Source organism: Saccopteryx bilineata, chromosome 10 (genome assembly GCF_036850765.1).
Source record: "Saccopteryx bilineata isolate mSacBil1 chromosome 10, mSacBil1_pri_phased_curated, whole genome shotgun sequence".
NCBI classification, from domain to species: Eukaryota; Metazoa; Chordata; class Mammalia; order Chiroptera; family Emballonuridae; genus Saccopteryx; species Saccopteryx bilineata.
Window position 1 is genome coordinate 14,794,487 of NC_089499.1, and position 21,843 is coordinate 14,816,329.

The 21,843-nt window shown below is 40.9% G+C and overlaps 1 protein-coding gene across 4 annotated transcripts in view; it reads right to left on the minus strand.

Annotated features, from left to right (window-relative positions):
• The window catches only part of GOLGA4 (golgin A4), a 97,046-nt gene that overhangs the window by 23,226 nt on the left and 51,977 nt on the right, over window positions 1-21,843 (minus strand). For all 4 annotated transcript variants that reach the window (XM_066245687.1, XM_066245684.1, XM_066245686.1 and 1 more), the window contains 6 exons: window positions 20,677-20,855; window positions 18,864-18,992; window positions 13,722-13,877; window positions 6,241-10,481; window positions 5,645-5,766; window positions 5,125-5,255 (listed from right to left, as the gene is read on the minus strand). In XM_066245687.1, the coding sequence (XP_066101784.1) occupies window positions 5,125-5,255; window positions 5,645-5,766; window positions 6,241-10,481; window positions 13,722-13,877; window positions 18,864-18,992; window positions 20,677-20,855 (4,958 nt within the window). The remainder of the gene's footprint in view (window positions 1-5,124; window positions 5,256-5,644; window positions 5,767-6,240; window positions 10,482-13,721; window positions 13,878-18,863; window positions 18,993-20,676; window positions 20,856-21,843) is intronic.

Sequence of the window (21,843 nt, forward strand, 5' to 3'; positions counted from 1 at the left end):
ATGACCAAGGTTTCTTTTGAAAGTTGTGGGATACCAATCTAAAGCAAACCCTCTAAGAATTACAAAAGAATCCTTAATGTGTTATTTCTAATTTAAGAAACAGTTCTATAGTTTCCTTTGTAAGAACTTTCTAGTCTTCTTGGAGGGTTAAAAAGCAATACTACTTGCTTTGAAGTAAACTGTAAAAAAAGCTAGTTAGATTGAATATTTATGCACATACATGGAAATTATGTTTTAAAGACTAGTTATTATGCCAAAGCCAAGTCACTAAACTACAATCACTGTCAAAAAAGGAACCAGTTTAGTAGCCAATGTGGCTTTAGGACTTAGCACTCCTCCCCGTGAAACTGCTCTGGGGTTGGGACTGAGGGTGTTAGGGAAGCTCCTTTACTTCTCCCTTGAGATGTCACCACCTCTCTTTCCAAATAAATTCTTCCCTGCCCTACCATGTGTCACCGCCTTCAATTTACCAAGTATCTAGTACGAGCCAAGTGTTCAGCTAGGTCCTTAAGACTGAAGATGAAAAACAAAACCCCTACCCACGAGATGCTTCCAGTCTAGGGGAGAGGACAGATACCTTAATACATCTACACATACATCTATGGACATATGAGAAAAGTCACATTGTAAGCGAAGTAAGTAATGAATACTGAGGCGTTCCGAAGAAAACAGATGCAATTAGTTCCATTTAAGGGGTAAGTGAAAACGTACGATGCAGAAAGTATATTTAAAAAGCTAACTTTGGGTAGAAAAGAAAAAGGAAAAAGCTTGTTTGATTTTTGTTTCAGTTTGCACAAGGAAACACTGGAATATTACATAAGAAACTAACGGCTACCTGGGCAGTAAGAAGAGAGACAGGACATAGAATACAGAGAACAAGAATAGAGACAATCTTCTTTATAGACCATTCTCCAACTATACTTTGTCATGTGACTACATTCCATTCAATACATTTTTTTCTAAGTGAAACTTAAATCTTTGAACTTTTTTAAAAAGAGCAAAAAGAGATGGTAACAGCTGCACTAATGCACGAAGTTTGAGAGTGTGAGCTTCCAGCACACAGAAAAGCATAAGCAAAGGTAAAATGTGGTGAAGACAAGCTAAAACTGAGTTTGGATGGAATACAGCAGGGGTCCCCCAGCCTGCGGGCCACATGCGGCCCCCTGAGGCCATTTATCCGGCCCCTGCTGCACTTCTGGAAGGGGCACCTCTTTCATTGGTGGTCAATGAAAGGAGCACATTGACCATCTCATTAGCCAAAAGCAGGCCCATAGTTCCCATTGAAATACTGGTCAGTTTCTTGATTTAAATTTACTTGTTTTTTATTTTAAATATTGTATTTGTTCCCGTTTTGTTTTTTTACTTTAAAATAAGATATGTGCAGTGTGCATAGGGATTTGTTCATAGTTTTTTTTATAGTCCAGCCCTCCAATGGTCTGAAGGACAGTGAACTGGCCCCCTGTGTAAAAAGTTTGGGGACCCCTGGAATACAGACTGAACTGGGGGAGGTATCATGGGGACGAGAAGCCACTGGAGGCATTTAGGAAAGGAAGTGATATGATCACCTTTGTTTCAAGATAGAAAATAATGCTGACAGGAAGAGATGAATACCTTAGGAAAAAAGATCAGCTACAAGGAGATCAGGTAGAAATCAAAACAACAGATGAGACCAGATGAAAGATGGCAGCCCCCCAGACCAAGGTGGCAGCGGTCAAGTTAAGAGGAGAGGAACAGGCCCTGGCCGGTTGGCTCAGTGGTAGAGCGTCAGCCTGGTGTGCGGGAGTCCCGGGTTCGAGTCCCAGGTTCGATTTCCGGCCAGGGCACACAGGAGAAGCGCCCATCCGCTTCTCCACCCCTCCCCCTCTCCTTCCTCTCTGTCTCTTTCTTCCCCTCCCACAGCCAAGGCTCCACTGGAGCAAAGTTTGCCCAGGCGCTGAGGATGGCTCTGTGGCCTCTGCCTCAGGCGCTAGACTGGCTCTGATTGCGGCAGAGCGACACCCCAAGATGGGCAGAGCATCGCCCCCTGGTGGGCGTGCCAGGTGGATCCCGGTCGGGCGCATGCGGGAGTCTGTCTGACTGCCTCCCCGTTTCCAGCTTCGGAAAAATACAAAAAAAAAAAGAGGAGAGGAACACACAACATACCTCAATGAAAACCTCTGTCATAAGAGCCTACTCTGTTTGTTAGAGATTGTGCTGGAGACACACAGACGATTTCTCTGCCTAGAGAATCACAGAACATAAACAGATCTCACGTCCTAAAAGGTGTATGATGTATATATGTATGGGGGGGGTGAGGAAGGTAGGAGGTGTAACACAAGGATGACACAAGTTCCTAGCTTCTTCAAACGGGGAAGGAATCGTAAGAATGTTATCTAGATAGGAAAGGCAGTAAAATGAAAATGGTTCTGTGCTCTACTTTGCTATTAACAAATCACAGAGTTATTGTAACGATGGCAAAAACACAGCATTCTATAATGTCATCATTAAGATAAATCATCAAGCTGGGGGTAGGGGGCAAATACCACTACATAGTATACTGCTCACAAAAATTAGGGGATATTTTATTGTTTCATATTCATTTTGAAATATCCCCTAATTTTTTGAGCAGTATACATACCAATACCATATAAAACTCCAATTCCAGAAATTTCTAACTGGGAAAATGGTAAGAGAATATGTCTCAGAATCAAAGGTGTTTGCTGAGTATTATTAATATCCCCTTCTGGTAATGTTTACATTTTTTTTTAAAAAAAAAACACCTTAAGACAGTATGTATTTGGGGTGTTTAGATGAGGACTGCCTGTTCAATAACAAAGTCAACCCTAGATCTGACAGTTGAAAGTCTAAGGCCACAAGTCCAATACAGTAGCCACTATATACCCTAGCACTGTGTCCATAAACACTTGAAATGTGGCTGGTTCAAACTAACATGGGCTATAAATGTGCAAACGTCCTCATCTCAAAAATTAATACATGTAATTTTTATACTGACTACATATTGAAAAGGTAATATTTTTGATATGTTAGTTAAAATATTATTAAAATTAAATTTACCTGTTTCTTTTTATTTTTGAATGTGACTACTGAAAACTTTAAATTACATATGTGGCTCACATTTGTGGCTTGTATTATATTTCACGGGACAGAGCTGGTCTCACACATAGGAGGGGGCTTGGGGGAGAGCTGACCCAATTCCTTTGCCCACCTCTACTTCCTGCCCACTTGTTCTGCTACTCTAAGCCTAACGCTTGAGGGACCATTCCTTTCATTTTCTCTAATAAAGAGCAGGACTTCAAGGATGACCCATACCAACGGCGAACCTCTCTCCCTGCTCCCCACCCCTCTCCCTACACGTTTGTCACGACTAGGAAAGTCTGCCGTCTGCTACTCCACACATCTCCACACACAGAGTAGTTCACAAAAGGTAATTCTGCAGCTACAGAGCAGTTTATGCCCTGCAAATGAAGCTACCCAACTTAACTATCCATGATAGGAACTGTTGCCTTCCCTAAGTTCCTTTCTTAGGGAAAAGTCTCTATAAAATATATCAAACGGGCCCTGGCTGGTTGGCTCAGTGGTAGAGCGTCAGCCCAGCATGTGGAAGTCCTGGGTTCGATTCCCGGCCAGGGCACACAGAAGAAGCACCCATCTGCTTGTTCACCCTTCCCCCTCTCCTTCCTCCCTGTCTCTCTCTTCCCCTCCCGCAGCCAAGGCTCCATTGGAGCAAAGTTGGCCTGGGCGCTGAGGATGGCTTCATAGCCTCTGCCTCAGGCGCTAGAATGGCTCCGGTTGCAATGGAGCAACGCCCCAGATGGGCAGAGATCGCCCCCTGGTGGGCATGCCGGGTGGGTCCCTGTTGGGTGCATGTGGAAGTCTCTCTCTGCCTCCCTGCTCCTCACTTCAGAAAAATACAAAAAAATAAAATATATCAAACTAACGAAGAGTCAATGCTCTGCCATTCACAACGCAGTATTAACAAACTCATTCAACAATGCTGAATTTGCTTTCCCTCTGAAAAAAAACACCCAGAAGATGAAACTAAACTAGCCTTAATGTATGTTCTAATTCTGACATTTCCTAAGCATCCAAGAAACAACAGTATTTTTGAAACCACATAGCTATGCTCTCTGGAAGTAAAAGAAAATGTGAAATTATTCAAATCTTTTCATAATGAGATCTAAAGCTCAAAAAGTATGAGAAGGTGGCATTTATATATATGCATGTGTCATACCCTGGAATTTCAGCCTTTTCAATTACAGTTAAAGTTATTAGAATCTATTCCTGGCTGAGACTTTTACTGCTGCCACAGTCAGTAGAGGTATGACCCTCTGATTTATGCATTCTTAATCATCAAATGATTCTTAGCATATAGTGAAAACAGGCTTGGCATAACTAAAGAATCTGCAACCCAACGAAGAATAATTTACATTGTTTTACATTTGAACATGTCTTGGAGTCCAAAATACTTACTAGCATTCATGGCTTATCTTCACACACAAAAATAATGATAAATCCACCATTAGTGGGTTAAGTACATTGAAATATTCTTCCACTAAATATAAAAGATCTAGCTGATGCATCCCATATTTTTTTCCATCTTTTTCATCCCTTGAGACCAACAAAAACCATGCAAATTGCGTAGGGATAAAATAAAGTTAACTGGCCCGCCTGGAAAGATGCCACTAAGCTAAGTAGCCACATTAAAACATACACTAACTGTCCTATTACTTGGACTTCATCCAAGCACAAGCTCTCATTTCTTAGTCTGGTTCTCTCACAATTTATCCTGACTTTGGGAGAAAGACAAATAAGAGAATAAATTCTTGCCCTTCGCAACTTACTGCTGCTTCAGTACCTGCCAACTGGACTGGGCTGCCTGGTTCCCAGAATCTGATCAGGAAACCACAATCTTGACAGAAATGAATTAGACGCCTTATAAATCTGCATACAGTATAGAATACTAATTTGGATAATACTGAGCCTCACCCTCAACCCCCAAACCCTCTACATTAAAAACAAACAAACAAACAAACAAATAAAACAGGAAATCTGACAGCCCAATCTTCTTCAGCACCACCATGAAATCTCTTACAGCTAAATTTCAAAATAGAGAAAATAAGGTACATCAAGGATTTCTTCGTATCTTTTGGCGGTTCTTTTTATATCATCTTCTTTCTCTGCAATTTTTTTATATAACTGGTTTGTCTCTTCTTGATGGCTTTCCAAAAGTTCAGCCTCCACTTCCTGGGCTTTATCTAATAAATAAAAAATGGACACACACAAGAAAATACATTAGGTAAGAATTAATATGTACATTCCCAATTTCAGAAAGACTCCATGTTCCAAATCAGACTTGATTAAATCAACTGACCAAATGCACCTTCTCGCAGCGCAGAAGTGTCTTTATAAGGCCATTCATTCGCTAATGCTCACAGGGCCCCGGTCCTCCTCCTCCCCCCAGCAAGGCGAGCCTCTGCCAGGTAACAGAGGTGCCCGCTAAAGAACTTTCTTGGACAAGAATTATTTTTGTTCTCCGATTTAATTACTTGAAGCACTTTGCGCAGTGTGAAAAGACTAAGCGTAAATTATCAATAGCCTCTGCTGATCCTGATTTGTTCTTTATTGAGCTGAAGCTCCTCCTCACCGATAGTTTCTTTTATGGTTGTTTCCAGCTCCTGCTCCTTTTGCACCAGCTGTGTCTGGAACTCCCTCATCAGCTGTTTCAGCGTGGAATTGTGCTTGAGCTCAAGATCCTCCTGCTCCTGCCTGGGTAACAAAACGGAAAGTTAACCAGCATCACACAAACACACGCTTTAAGGAGTCACCTGGTCTTCACAACAGGGCAGACAACGAGGTCCCAGCAGGGCGCAGGTGAACGTGCGAGAGTGTGCATCTGCATGGGTGTGCAGGCCCAGGAAACTTGGGAAGGGCCCGTACACGATGATTACCTCTAGGGAATGGTCCTGGGGATTTGAAAAATGTTCTTTTCCACTTATAATCCCTTGGATATGTACCTACTAACCCTGACCTTTATATGTAAGAAAAGTTTTTCCCCCCAGAATGGACATGGAGAAACACTGCCTTTGTCTGGAATTCTTTTTATTTCTCCCAGTGTTTCACTCATTAGATTTATGTTTACATCACAAAAGTGAAACTTAAGTGTACTGGGCACCAAATAGGGACTTAATTAAGGAGGATTGCCTTAAAAATATTCATGCTGGGGGAAAAAAAACAACTTACTTGATTTTCTCTTCCATTTCCTGTTCATATTCCTTCTTTGTTAGATCCAATTCCTGCTGATGCTCCCTTCGCAGCATTCGAAGGTCCTTCTGCAACTTCACGATCTCCTTGCTCAGTTTCTGCTTGTCCTGCTCCACCGCTGCTAATTTCAACTCCAGCTCACTGTGCTCGGCCTCCATGTTACTATGCGACCTGGGCTGGACCACATGTGATTTGGACTTTTCTTCAGCACCTTCTTCCAAAATTTCTGTGGGTTTACTTTTTCCATCCCTCTGCTGTTGCAAAGCCTGTAATTTTTCATATTTTGAGGTCAATGCTTCCATTTCAACTCGGTGTTCTTCCTTCTCTCTTACTAAGCAGGAATCCAGCTCTTTGATCTTTTGCTCCAAAATCTGACAGGTCAGTTCCTTCTCCTGGAGCATTTTCTGGACATCGTCAACTACATTTTCCAGGTTTTGCTTTGCCCCGACGTTATTTTTACCTCCTCCTTCTTCCATGTGTTGGGATACTATCAAGGAATATTTGATTTTTTCTTCAAGTTCTTTCTGAAGATGATTAATCACAACCTGATCCTCCTGTTGCTTTGCCTCGGCACGTTCTAGCTTTACTAAGAGCTCCTGGTATTTGCCCTGCATTTCAGAATGAGAGGAAACGGTCTCTTCTTTGTCCTGCTCTAGCCTCTCCAATAACTTTTCTTTTTCTATTAAGTTTCTTTGTAAACCACTGATTTTTTCCTCACAGGCCTTCTGCACACAACCTTGGGAAGCTGCTGCTCCTTGCTCAGTACATGCTGCCACATTTTTTGCTGATCTGGGTACAACTGATGTTTCCGATTGTGGTGAACTTTCCACTGACTTGAGTTTTTCTTCCAAGATGTGAATTTCTCTCTCTCTTTCCTGCAATTTTGTATTCAGCTCACTCAAATGGCTTTCTGTATCTTTTCTATGCTGCTGTTCTTTCTCTTCCATTTGAGATAACAACTGCTTCTTGATGGCAGCAATCTTTTGTTCGGCTTTCTTCTTCAGTTCTGCTAATTTTGCAGCACTCTCTACCTCGAGTCTATCTTCTAACGCCTTTAATGCCTCTTCTTTGCTTTTCACACTTGAATTCACATGTTCCAATTCTTTCTTCTTAGTTTCAAGTTCAGATTTCATGGAAGCCACTTGCTCTTCAAGTCTTAAGACCTTCTCTTCAGCCTCCTTAACTCTGTTGTCCTTTTCTTCTCCTAACTCTTGAATGTGCTGTAGTTTCTGAACCATTTTGTTCTGTTCAATATCCTTTTGTTGATTGTAATTTTTAAGAACTTCATTCAAGGACTCAATTTCATTCGTTTTTTGAGTAACATGTTCCTCTAATTCCGCAATTCTAGCTGTTTGAGTTTTTAACTCAGTCTCTAAATTATACTCCTTTTTCTCCATCTGGCTCTTCTTATCTTCCATTTCACCCTTTAAACATTCGAATCTTTTATTCTGCTGATCAAGGTCTTCCTTAAATAAACGTATCTGCCCATCCTTTTCACTGGTTTCCTTTGTTTTTAACTCAAGCTGCATCTGCAGTTCTTTAATAGTATTTTGGTACTGTGTAAATTTTGACTGTGCTTTCTTCTTCCATTCTGAGAATTTGTTAGACGACTGATCAACCTGTTCAAGAGCAGACATTTTCTCTTTACTCAGAGTTTCAACTTTCAGAGTTAAATCTTGCACCTGATTCAGCAATTCACGCTGTTCCTCATCATACTGCTTCGTTAATGATGAAATGGCTGCATCTTTTTCAGTTAGGCTGATGCTATTCTGAAGTTGAGCATTCAAATCAGTTAGTTGTTTACTGAGACTGCTGATCTCAGATTTTTTTTCTCTAAGCTCTTCTTTCATGAGCGTGACAGCATTGATGTTTTCCGATAACTCTTTCTTCAACTGGGTGATACAAGACTCCTTTTCGGAGGCGGCCTGTTGCTGATGGCCCCCTTCCTTCTGTAAGGCTTCTTTTTCTGTTACAAGCCCTTCGATGTCGGCCTTCATGCTCTTGATTTGATCTTCTTTCTCTTCTAACTGATGGGTAGCCTGTTGAAAAGAACTCTTTAATGCATTTTGCTCTTCTGTTAGCTGTCGAAGCTGTGCTTCTAACTTAGAAGCCTTGCACGTTTTAATTCGCAGTGCCTCCTTAGCTTTAGTTGTCCAGCGTTGACAATGGGAAATTCTAGCGAGAACGGCATTCATTTTACTATTACTGAGGTCGATCAGCTCACTTGTTTTAGCTTGGAATAAGGCTTCAGCTCTCTTGGTGTAAACGTCCAGCTGAACTGCTAGTTCCTCAGACAGTTTTTTGAATTCCAAGCTTTTGTCTTCTAGGTTTTTCTTCCTACTTTCATGTGACGATTTCCAACTCTGAAATTCTTCATCTGCAGCTTTCAACCTGTCAGTCAGCTCAGAAACCTGAAGCTTCTCCTTCTCTGACAGCATCTTCAGTTCAACTACATGCTCCTGAAGGAGAGTGTTCTCCTTCCGAGACTGCTCCAAGTCAACTTCCAGCTCTTCAAGCTGCGTTTTCAGTTCAGTTTCCCTTTGTGAGAGAGAATGCATATGAGCAGACTTCTGGGTGACTTGTTCCTGCAACTCCTTTAATACCGTCTCCTGTTTAACACCTTCCTCCTTCAGCCATGCCAGCTCCTTGTTCATCTCTTCTTTTTCACAGCCCAATAGCAGGATCTTTTGCTTCAGTGCGGTTACCTCTTGTTCTTTTTCCTGTAATTGGATTTCGTGTTTTTCCTGAAGTTCCTCCGCTTGCTGATTAAGCCTCTTCTCCCAGACTGATACCATATCATTGAGTTCTCGCCTGTGCACCTCAGTGAGACTTTCTATTTGCTCTTTCTGGTTGGTTTCCAGTCTTGACACTGCGTCATCCATTCCAGCTGAGTTAGCCTGAGCCATTTCCACAATTCTGGCGTGGAACTGCTTTTCTTTCTGACTAAGCTCTAGAGCAGTATTTTCAAGCTCTTTTTTAAGCTTGGCTTCTTGATCCAAAAATTTCTTCTTTAACATTTCTTGCATCTCTTTTGCTTTCTGCTTAATTTTTTCCATCTTTTTCTCTTGGTTTTGAAACTTGGTTTCATATTCCTCACGCAAAATTCTAATACTGTCCTCCTTGGCTGATAATTTCTGCGTGAGTGTTTCAATTTCTTTATTCTGTCCCTCTCTCATTTGTAAAATCATATTTTCCTTTTCCAGCAAGATTTGCTTTGTCTGTTCCTGCTGTGTGTTATTATCTTTCAGTTGGGACTCATAGAGTTGGGTTAAAGATTTTACTTTTTCCTCCATCTCACTATTCTGTTTTTCAAGTTGCTGCCTTAAGTCCTGCACCTTGATTCTGTGAGTGTCTAACTCAGTACAAACATCTTTCTTTTGCGTTTCAACTTCAGCTACCTGTTTCGTCAGACGATTTCTTTCTGTTTCCAAATCCGACAACCGCTGCTGCAGCTGGGCCAGCTGCCCCTCGTAGGCTTCGGCCTGCTCGTGCGCGCTGCTCTGGTGCGACTGGAACCGGTCCAGCTTAGCGGATGCCTCCTGCAGTTCTCCTTCTGACCTCTTCACATCTGCCTCCAAAGTTTCCACGTGAGCCTGATGCTCTTTCAAATGCTTATCCTTCTCTTTCAGAAGAAGCCCAAGTTGATTAATTTCATCTTTCAGTGCCTTCTCAGTTCTCTGGCTGGACAGCTCTTGTTCTTTAATAATATTGTCAACTTGTTGCTGGTGATGATTTTTCTGTTCATCCAGCTTGGCCTCTAATTCCTGCTTCACTTTATTTGCTTGATTCTTTAGCACAGAAAGTTCCTCCTCTAGCTTGTCTCGGGCTTTTAATACTTCTGACAGTTCAGAAGACAATGACTCCAGTTCTGTTTGCTTCACATCAAGCTTTTCTAACGTCCTTTCATTCATCTCCTCTATGTGGGCCTGGAAGAGACTCTCTTTGTCTTTCAACAATGTTTCTTTTTCTTGCTCATACTTTTTTCTAAGTTTCTCCATTTCAGTCTCATGCTGTTGCTTTAAGAGCTGGAGTTTTTCAGTCCAAAGGTTATCCTGCTGTTGCTGCAGGCTTTCCAATTCTGTCTTGTGTTTTTCAACCATGATTGTAATTTCTTTATTGTGCTTATTTTTTTCAGCTTCCAAATGAACAGCCAAATCTTTTGATTGAATTTTGCTTTCTTGTAAGTTTTTTTCCAAAGAACTTTCTAATTCAAGAATTCTCTGTTAATAAAAACAGATGTGTTTTTATTAAATACAGACTTGTTTATTAGCAACAATATATATGACATGATGTCCACACCTATTTAAAGATTAAAATTTAGATAAATAACTCTACATACCACACCAAACACTCTAGAAAGAACAAAAACTATGCTCAATTCCTAGAGGAATTATATAACAAAGAAAAGATTCTATTTTTAACATAACTTGTAATTCTAGATTCTTCCTAACTACATGGGTAACTATTTCAACTATTTATATTTCTAGAACATTTTGAATGGATAGTTAATAAAAAATAAATCATAAAGCAGATAATAGTAACTGTTGGTAGACAGATGGGAATATTGTCTGTTTTTTAAGGTCTATAAGAGTACAGACGGTCCTCGGGTTATGACAGTTCCGTTCCTATGACAGTGACGTAACTCGATTTTTGCTGTAAGTTGAAACACACCCTTGTCCAGTGGTTCTCAAAGGGTGCGCCCTAGAAGATTTCCAGTTGCACTCTATGGTATTCCAGAGAAATATGTGCCTGTTGGGGACCAAAAAACCAACAGGGTTTTTGGAGTTTAAATTTTGGGGGGACAGAGGTATGGGGAATTGGCTGTAAGCTGACAGTCTGCCCAACCCCCCATCTCACTTGCCTGATTAGGTTGCAAAAGGCAGTTAAGCTGTGGTGCTGGCTTGTTTACACTATCCCCCATGTTCCCTGGAAAGACTGGAAGCAAGTTTCTTCTATCTTTTGTTTGGTGTAAAGTTAAGATGAGCCTGACTTGTGGTGGCACAGTAGGATAAAGTGTCAACCTGGAACACTGAGGTCACCGGTTCGAAACCCTGGGCTTGCCTGGTCAAGGCACATATGGGAATTGATGCCTCCTGCTTCTCCCCCTTCTCTCTCTCTCTCTCTTTCTCTCTCTCTCTCTCTCCCCCCTTTTTCCCCCCTCCTCTCTGAAAAAAATATTGAATAAAGTCTTTAAAAAAATTATTTTAAAAAGGTTAAGATGATATGTATGGTGGGGGTTTTCTGAACTCAACATAATTAAGAGTAAAAAGAGAGGAATTCTTCAATGTATTGAAGAGGAAATGAGAGTTTGCCTTTCAAATATATGCCCAAACATTGAAGAAATCGCTAGGATACATCAGGCTCATGTTTCTCATAAACACAAGAATGAAAAAACTTAACACATTTGCGCTAGGACCTGCTGAATTTACTAAATCTCACTAAGAATGTATCTATAGGCCCTGGCCATTTGGCTCAGCAGTAGAGCGTCGGCCTAGCGTGCGGAGGACCCGGGTTCGATTCCCGGCCAGGGCACACAGGAGAAGCGCCCATTTGCTTCTCCACCCCTCCGCCGCGCTTTCCTCTCTGTCTCTCTCTTCCCCTCCCGCAGCCAAGGCTCCATTGGAGCAGGGATGGCCCGGGCGCTGGGGATGGCTCTGTGGCCTCTGCCTCAGGCGCTGGAGTGGCTCTGGTCGCAATATGGCGACGCCCAGGATGGGCAGAGCATCGCCCCCTGGTGGGCAGAGCGTCGCCCCTGGTGGGCGTGCCGGGTGGATCCCGGTCGGGTGCATGCGGGAGTCTGTCTGACTGTCTCTCCCTGTTTCCAGCTTCAGAAAAAGTAAAAAAAAAAAAAAAAAAAAAAAAAGAATGTATCTATATATATAAAAAGATAACTTTTTGTCATTTTTCTTATTTTTTAACCCCTCTTTTTTATAAATTCTAAAAAGCATAACTCAAAAAATGTAACATAAAAATGTTTTTTAATGTCAGAATAAATTAATTTTGTCATATTTATTTTGTTTAATTACCATAAAAGCATGCTTGGACTTCATATTTTTTCCTTTAATATTTGACTTAATTATAACATTTCTCAGAACTGTGTATATAGTGCGCCTACAATTATTTGTAGGATTTTAAATGCTCCCCAACTTCAAAAAGTTTTGAGAACCACTGCCCTAGCCTAACACAGATGGGACACTTGCATTTTTAACAGTCCAAAATGGCATAGGCAAGCATACTGAGGGACACCACTTCCCTCTCTCAAATGCCACATTACTGCGTATTCTTCCTCAGCCCACAATCAAACTAGTTTGCCCACGTAGTCCATAAATACAATGCTAATGGCATAAGCCGAAACACTCACATCTCAATTTTTTAAAGTTTTTACAGGAGTGAGCGTTATAAACTCGAAACGTATGTCGAGGCTGCCGTAACCCGAGGATCCCCTGTATACTATTGCTTTCATAATTTAATTTGGTAAGATAAATAATGTACCTGATTTTTCTACCCCAAAAATTATTATTCAGAAGATAGTTTGCAAAAAGAAGGAACTTAACATAAATTTTACCAAAATTATCTCAAGAAAGTATCAATCCCTCTGAAGGAGAAAGAGCTAAATAAGGCAGAGACACAGAATGTCAGAGCAGGTCTTACGGAATTACCAAACCCAATCTCTTCGTGTAACAGGTGAGGAAAGTCAGGTAAAACTAACGTACAGAGCTAGCAACTGGAAGAGCTAGGCTGCATGCTCCTTCCCATCCACATGCCATCTTACATAACCGTCAGCAAGGGGACAGTGAAGCAGCTCAGGTCTATGGTAGGAAGTGTGACTGTTTCACTGTCCAAATCAGAACCAGAAGTCTAAATAAATAAATGACATCAGTCAGTTTATTCCAAACAGGGTGATATCTCATATACCCCCGAGGGAAGGGCCAGAGGACCTTAAAATGTACATACTGGGACATGTACACAAATATGCTTATTACAGAGTTATGTTAAATACGGGGAAAGTAGGGAAAACTGAAATGTAAAGGCTGGGAACTAGGTAACTAAACTGTGACACAGAGAATAAATTATGTCCAGGACAGGACACAACATGACATGACATGACATGACATGACAGGAGGGCAGCAGGACAAGGGCTGCCTACAAAGTGAGGCCATTTCCTAAAGATCAGGGCGAGTAAGCGATGGAGTGGAGCTGCTCCGGAGTCTGAGTGCAAGGAGTCAGAGGCCGGGGCTAGCAGAGGCGGGTACTCAGAGGCCGAGGCAGGCACCCAGAGGCAGGCACCAGAGGCAAGCACCAAGCCACTCCCACGGACAGCTACTACTAGCAAAAAGGAAGTGTATGTATATGTAAATCCAACCCAGTGAAACCAAAGCTTCTCTGCTACTGGGGAGAAAACACAGTTCTCATAGTCAAACGATCCCCCGCTCTGGAACCTCAGTGGCATATAAACTTACAGTTCTGTAGGTCTCTGCTTCTTGCTGAACATCCCGAAGTTTATTTTCACTCTCTGCGAGGACTGCTTTTTTCTGCAACTCTAACTCTTCCAGGGCCAGAGCTTCTTGCTGCTCTTTTTCTTGGGTGATCTTCAAATACTCTGATCGACACTGTTCCTGTGCCAAAAACAATGCCACCTCAGACCCACGTAAATCTTCCGCAATCCCATAGCACTGCCATAGGAATCATACATTTCATTGATCTGTATTAGCAGCCCCGTGAGGTAGGCAACATCACCACCTCTCTTCCCGTGCTCTCATCTAATGAAATGAGGCACTGTGGCTTTTCCAGCATGGTCTGGCCAATCTTTGCCACAACTACTACTGATACGAAAAATCTTGTTCCAGTAACTCTATGATGTCTGCTCTTTTCCCATTATTTAAAATGTTTGGAAACGACTGCTGAATGTGAAAGGTCACACAATTGCCGCTACCTGTTCCCTGCATCCAGAGTTTCCTTTTCAAACTCTAGGCAGAGAACTAGATCATAAATTTATATTTGTGAGAAATAGCTCATATACTGGGCAGCACAAATGGAAAACGAGTCAAAATCAGAGGATTACATATGATTATGAATTAGATCCATAAAAGATCTATAAAAACCTACATAAGTCTTTTCAGACGATCTGGGCTCCCTTACCGCCCCATCAATCCTGAAAAGCTGCTTCTTTGATTGCCCTTAGTGTACATCAACGTTCGCCACTTGAAAAGACATGCTCTAGAGCAGGGGTCCCCAAACTGCGGCCCCCTGAGGCCATTTATCTGGCCCCCGCCGCACACCCGGAAGGGGCACCTCTTTCATTGGTGGTCAGTGAGAGGAGCATAGTTCCCACTGAAATACTGGTGAGTTTGTTGATTTAAATTTACTTGTTCTCTATTTTAAATATTGTATTCATTCCCATTTTGTTTTTTTACTTTAAAATAAGATATGTGTAGTGTGCATAGGGATTTGTTCATAGTTTTTTTATAGTCCGGCCCTCCAACGGTCTGAGGGACAGTGAACTGGCCCCCTGTGTAAAAAGTTTGGGGACCCCTGCTCTAGAGAGCACTTTTAACATCGAGTGGCTTTGGTCTCCAGTTAAGTATACCTATCCATACCTACTGCTGAGGCTTTGTGTGGCCAAAAGGACTATTTTTAGTTCACTGCACCCTGAGGAAGCATATTACTTTAAGGAAAGATTTTATACCATATTATAAACAGATTAGTAAGAAAATATTTGTTTCTAATCAATTTAAAACATAGTACATTGTTTAATGTAAACTATATTATAAATGCGTATCTATGTGCCCATAAAAATAAAAGAGGAAATTGTAACAATCTGTTGAATTCTGACTCTGAACTCCAAGCTAACTTCTTTAATAAACTAGGAACCCCAGGGAGTGGGAAGGAAATGTGCATGAGCACATGTATGTGCTTCTTATGTGTGTCTGGGTCCTGCTCTCTCTACTCAGAATCCACCTCAATATATCAGTTCCTAGAACAGTTTTAATGAGGCCAATCTTCAAGGCTCAGTGCCTCAAAAACCAATTGCTCCAGCATAAAAACCCATAGTGGATCTTAGGATGAGAATTTTTAGTGACATTCCCAGCTTCATTTATATCCCACTGTGTTCCTTCATTTCCTTGCCCTGACTTATTTATTTATAATTTTCCAATTACATTTTACATTCAGTATTACTTTGTATTAGTTTCAGGTGTACCACATAATGGTTAGACAATAATATACTTTACAAAGTAGCCTCTGATATGTTAAGAAGCCACCTGACCCCATATATAGTTATTACATTATTGACTATATTCCCTACGCTATATTTTATATCTATGTGACTGTTTTGTGATTACCAGTTTGTACTTCTAAATCCACTCACCTTTTTGCCCAACCCCCCAAACTCCTCCCTTCTGGCAACCATCAGTCTGATTGATCACTGTATCTATGAGTTTATTTCTATTTTTTATATATAAATATTTTTCTGAAGTGAGAAGCGGGCGGGAGGCAGACAGACAGACTCCCACATTTGCCCAACTGGGATCCACCCAGCATGCCCACCAGGGGGGAATGCTTGGCCCCTCTGGGGTGTTGCTCCACTGCAATTGGAGCCATTCTAGTGCCTGAGGTGGGAGCCATGGAGCCATCCTCAGCGCCCAGGCCAACTTTGCTCCAATGGGGCCTTGGCTGTGGGAGGGGAAGAGAGAGACAGAGAGAAAGGAGAGGGGAAGGGTAGAGAAGCAAATGGGCGCTTCTCCTGTGTGCCCTGGCTGGGAATCAAACCTGGGACTTCCGCACGCTGGGCTGATGCTCTACCACTGAGCCAACCAGCCAGGGCCAAGTTTATTTCTATTTTGTTTGTGGTTTATTTTGCTCCACACAAAAGTGAACTCATATGGTATCTGTTTTCTGTCTGACTTATTTCACTTAGCATAATACCCCCTAGGTCCATCCGCAATCTTGCAAATGATAAGATTTCATTCTTTTTTATGGCTGAGTAATATTCCACTGTATATATGTAACCTATGCATTCTAACCGGGATCCACCCAGCAACCCATGTCTGGGGCCAATGCTTTAATCAACTGAGCTATTTTTAGCACCTGAGGTTAATTCCTAGACGTACCAAGCTATCCTCAGTTCCTGGGGCTGACACTTGAACAAATTGAGCCAGTAGCTGCAAGAGGGAAAGAGATAAAAACAAGGGAGAGTTGGAGGGGGGAGAAGCAGATGGTTGCTTCTCCTGTGTGCCCTGACTGGGAATTGAACCTGGGGTGTCCATACGCCAGGCCGACGCTCTATCCACTGAGCCAACCAGCCAAGGCCATACCTCCATTTTTCTATCCATGTCTACTGATGGGCTTTGGATTGCTTCTAAATCTTGGCTATTGCAAAGAAAACTGTAATGAACACAAGGTTCATATATTCTTTCAGACCAGTATTTTAGATTGCTTTGGATATATGTACCCAGAAGTGGAATCGCTGTGTCATAAGGCAGTTTCATTTATAATATTTTGAGGAAGCTCCCTACTATTTTTTATAATGTCCATGCCCCTATATTAAATCTATGCTGTCCTGTTATAATTTTTCTTATAACCTACTTTAAATACTTTCTGGACCAACAAAGAACACAAATAGCCCTGGCCGGTTGGCTCAGTGGTAGAGCGTCGGCCTGGCGTGCAGAAGTCCCGGGTTCGATTCCCGGCCAGGGCACACAGGAGAAGCGCCCATCTGCTTCTCCACCCCTCCCCCTCTCCTTCCTCTCTGTCTCTCTCTTCCCCTCCCGCAGCCAAGGCTCCATTGGAGCAAAGATGGCCCGGGCGCTGGGGATGGCTCCTTGGCCTCTGCCTCAGGCGCTAGAGTGGCTCTGGTCGCAACAGAGCGACGCCCCGGAGGGGCAGAGCATCGCCCCCTGGTGGGCAGAGCGTCGCCCCCTGGTGGGCGTGCCGGGTGGATCCTGGTCGGGCGCATGCGGGAGTCTGTCTGACTGTCTCTCCCCGATTCCAGCTTCAGAAAAATACAAAAAAAAAAAAAGAACACAAATATGTGCCCATAAATATGTCCATGTCATGACCACAGACTTGACCCCCAAACTCAGCCAACAGCACTGTGAAACCACGTGCCTGTCTGCCCCACAGAGGTTAGAGAACTCTCTGACTCAGTTTATGATCAGTGCTGCTAGAAATTTTCAGAACCCCAAATCCAAATGATAGTGGAAAAAAAACACCACCACATGATAGGCGAGGATGCAGAGAAAAGGGAACCCTCCTGCACTGCTGGTGGGAATGCAGACTGGTGCAGCCACTGTGGAAAACAGTATGGAGATTCCTCAAAAAACTAAAAATGGAACTGCCTTTTGACCTAGCCATCTCACTTTTAGGAATATACTCCAAGAACACCATAGCACTGTTTCAAAAGGAGAAATGCAACCCCATGTTTATGGCAGCATTGCTCACAATAGCGAAGATCTGGAAACAGCCCAAGTGTCTGTCAATGGACTGGTTGTTTAAAAAGCAGTGGTACATATATACAATAGAATACTATGAAGCCATGAAAAAGAAGGAAATATTACCTTTGCAACAACATAAATGGACGTGGAAACTATCATGTTAAGTGAAATAAGCCAGGCAGAGAGAAAAAAATATCATATGACCTCACTCATTTGAGGAATTCAAGGAACAATGTGAACTAAGGAACAAAATTAAACCTGAAGGGAAGGGGGAGGGAGCTCTTTGGAGGGGGGAAAGGGAGATTTTGAGGGGAATACGGGGGAGGGGGAGATGCATTCAGGGAGACACTAGAATCTATGTAAACACAATAAAATAAATAAATAAATGTGTGTGAAATAAAGGAGATTAAAATTATAAATACTGTTTCTCATTCTTTGGCACTGAAAGCATTTTAAAATTATGTATATTATCTTATGGATACTAACTTTATATAAAAAGAAACTAAACTTTCAGCAGTAACACTTGTTATGATAACTTAAGTAAAAGGCTTTCACAATTCAAGAAACAAATTTTTTTGTCTTAAACTTTCAAATTATACTATTCCAAAAATCTTATCTTGCTTTTCTGGTTATTGATTTGGTTAGTTCAGTCAGTTGTTTTTTACTTGTTCTTATCTTTTAAATATCATGTGGATTGAAAAGTATATGAAATTATTTCACTAAAAATGAAAGGTACTTGGGTCATTTTCATTTTTTCTTCTTTAAAATGCATTTTAGACAAAACTTTCTGAGCCTTGAGCTCCACTACATGCAGTCCGGAGAGTGTTTGTTTAGACCTCTTCCTGAGTCGTGCAGTCCCTGCTCCTGGCTTCCACCAGCCTCTCTTCTCCTTCACTCCTCCCCAACCACAGCCTGCTGCCGGGAGGGGGGCGGGGATGAGAGGGACGATGAACAAGCTGATTAACGAAGGCTTGCTAGATCAGTGAATTTAGTTTTCTCACCACACCGACTTCAAAAGCTCTGACAGCCTCTTCCCTACCTACATCCTATCCCCTCTTGACTCAAAAGGTCAAGGCTGCCAGTATGACCTCAAGCTGGCACCCAAAGGTAAGATGATAACTTTATAATGCTGCAAAGTTTGCCTACAGCAAAATCAAAATAAATACTTACGAGAGCTACTTTCATTTGCCCCTGAAACTCCTTTTCTTGGGTCTGAATCTTCTGGGTCAGCTCCTGCTCTTTGCGGGCCAGCTCATCTTCATGAAGCTTCCGTAGTTGAGCAATTTCTTCTGAGGATTTCTGAAAATCAGCCATATAGTTAAAGTGAAACACCCAGAATAAAATATGTAATTCTACAACAAAATGACATTTTGTTACAATTCGAATATCAAGCTATATCTTTTGAAGGAAGAAAATCAGAACATATTTTACATATTTCCCATATAAATCAAAAGTCACCAAAGTCTCGACAGCTAAAAGAAAACCCAGTGAAGAACTGCTCCTCCTTTAAACAAGCAACGCTGCTGCTGCAGCAGACAGTCCCGTGGGTCAGAGCTCCTTTCCCACATCTGGCGGGGGTTCCCTCGGCCAGCAGGACTGGGAAGCAGCGCAGAGCAAAGATGGACGCTCTTAGAGAGGGCACTCCCTTATGGTTAAGCTGCCCAGGCTGCACCAATCTAATCATGCCTAACTTTCCGGGCATGAATTATTTATTAAAAACTATTGACCTTGTTCCTTCTCTGATAGGAAGACTTAATCTTAAAAAAAAAAAGTCAAACTTCCCTAAATAAACCTAAAATTTTAATATAATCAAATAAAACTACAGACAAAATGGGGAGGGTCCACTAGACAAAATAAATTTGTAAGACTAGCCAATACTCTTCTGAAAAATAAGAGTAATAAGGGGAGGATATCAAATAGTAGAATCTATCATAAAAACTACAGTAATTATAACAAACAGTGTAATACCAGTAGATGGTCAGAAAAAGCAGTGGAACAACACAGAGAATCCAGAAGAAGAAAAAAAAACCCATAGGTAGCATTATAAAATAAAGATAGCATGTCATGTCAGAGGGAAAACATGGATTATTTTAAAAAATAATTTGGAGACTATTTGTAGTCATCTGGAAAAAATTAAAGTTGGCTCGCCGCCTCACTTCTTACTAAATAAATTCTAGTTGGATCAATGATTTAACCATAAAAAATAGTGATCTCAAGTGAGAACTGTATTTTTAAAGAACAAAAATCCAGATAGCATTTTAAAAAAAGAAAAATTTCTGCATGGCCAGAAACAAATGGACAAGCAACATAAACAAAGTCAACAATTAACAAACAGAGAAAATTATCTGGATAACAGAATCTTATATCTGAACAGGTAACTCCTACCATAAGTAAAGAGCTTCTACAAATCAGTAAGAAATAGATCAAGAGCCCAATAGGAAAACGAGTCAAGGATTTGGCCAGGTAACTTAAAAAAAAACCAAAAAAAAAAAACCCCTACAAATTATTTTAAAATATATAAAAATATGTTTATCATACTGGTAAGAGATATGAACATTTACATCACAATCATATCATTTTTTAACTGATGAGCTTAGAAAGATAAAATGTTAGGTAACACCATGCTTGTGAAGAGAGGAACATAATTCAATACATTGCTTGTGAGAATATAAACTGTCCTCCATAGAGTTTATAGTAATGATGCAATAATTTAAAAATACACATAAATCTGAGTAATATAAAAAAATAAAGGGAATTTTAAAACATAAAATAAATAATATGTAGAGACTGCCTTTGGGGAGTATATCCAAAAAGACAAGTTCATTTCTCCATCAAAGTCCTTTATTTCCTATATCCTAAATGTCATGAAATGGTCATGGTCTACAACACAAAATAACTCGTTTTATACTCAAAGACTGTTGAAAAAGCATAAGACTTGAGTTTTAAAATTACTCTAGGCCATTTTAATCTAGATTACTCTTACTTTTGTTATATCAACAACCTCCTGTTTCACCCGCCTTAATTCCTTTTGAAGACTGAGGCGTTCCTCCTCACTTGTTTTTTCAATAGCTTTTATCTTTTCATCCATTTCTGCCTTCATTTTTCTCCGTGATTCTTCTGTTTTTTGGGCTGTACTCAAGGCTTTTTCAAGTTCCTCAAAAGCTATAATGAAAACAGCAGAAAACAAGTATCTCAAGAAATACTATCATTGAGCTAAAGTGTTTTACATTCAATATATGGAACTAAGAGCAGCAGTAGCAGGACAGACTAAAAAACTCCTCAATGTTTTAAGTCACGAGCTATTTCTGAGAGATTCAACAAAGCCACTAGAAATGTGACGTCCTTGAAACTAATTTGTCATGGACTTATGGATTAGGATCTTATGATTGCTGATATGAATTAAGCTCAGAAGTTTGAAACAAATTATTAAATCACTAATGGCTCCCCATTTGACCCACAAGTGTCCTTATGGATAGCAAACTCAAAGAAATAAACACTTGTACCTATTTCTGCACTATATAATTTTAATTGCTTTTTTGTTTGCTATACAGTTCTTACTTATCATCACTAATTAGTTAATATTATTAAATACTCACTAGGATATCTTTAAGAATGGAAAAATTATTCTTTGACTAATCTTATTTTTAAAAACCTATTAACCATATAAGTAAAAAAACAAAGTTTGGATTTTTTTTATATTTACTGGCTGAATCGCGTAATAAAACAAGATACTTTGAAATGAAACCTACTATCTGTATAAGTTTCAAACTAGGGCCATTAACTAGAAAGCTTTACCTGAATCAATGCTATATAGAAAAGTAATACCAGCAGGGAGTTCTTAGGTGAAATAAGAAAGAATTCAGGGCCTACAAAAACAAACACCCAGCCTAGAGCATTATGATCTCTGAGGAGGCCCAAGAGCTCACCCAGCATCAAACATCATCAGATGGATTTCGTCCAATAGCTGAGTACACCAAAAATATGTTATGCATGTATGTTTATAGAAATTTGTGTGTATATGTGTTTGAGTCTGTGCATGCATGTGTGCACTGTACATACACGTGTGCACACATGCACACACACTCTCTCTCTACTGGTATAATGATACCCTGTGAAAGTCCTACTGCCATTATCATCTTAGATTATCCTC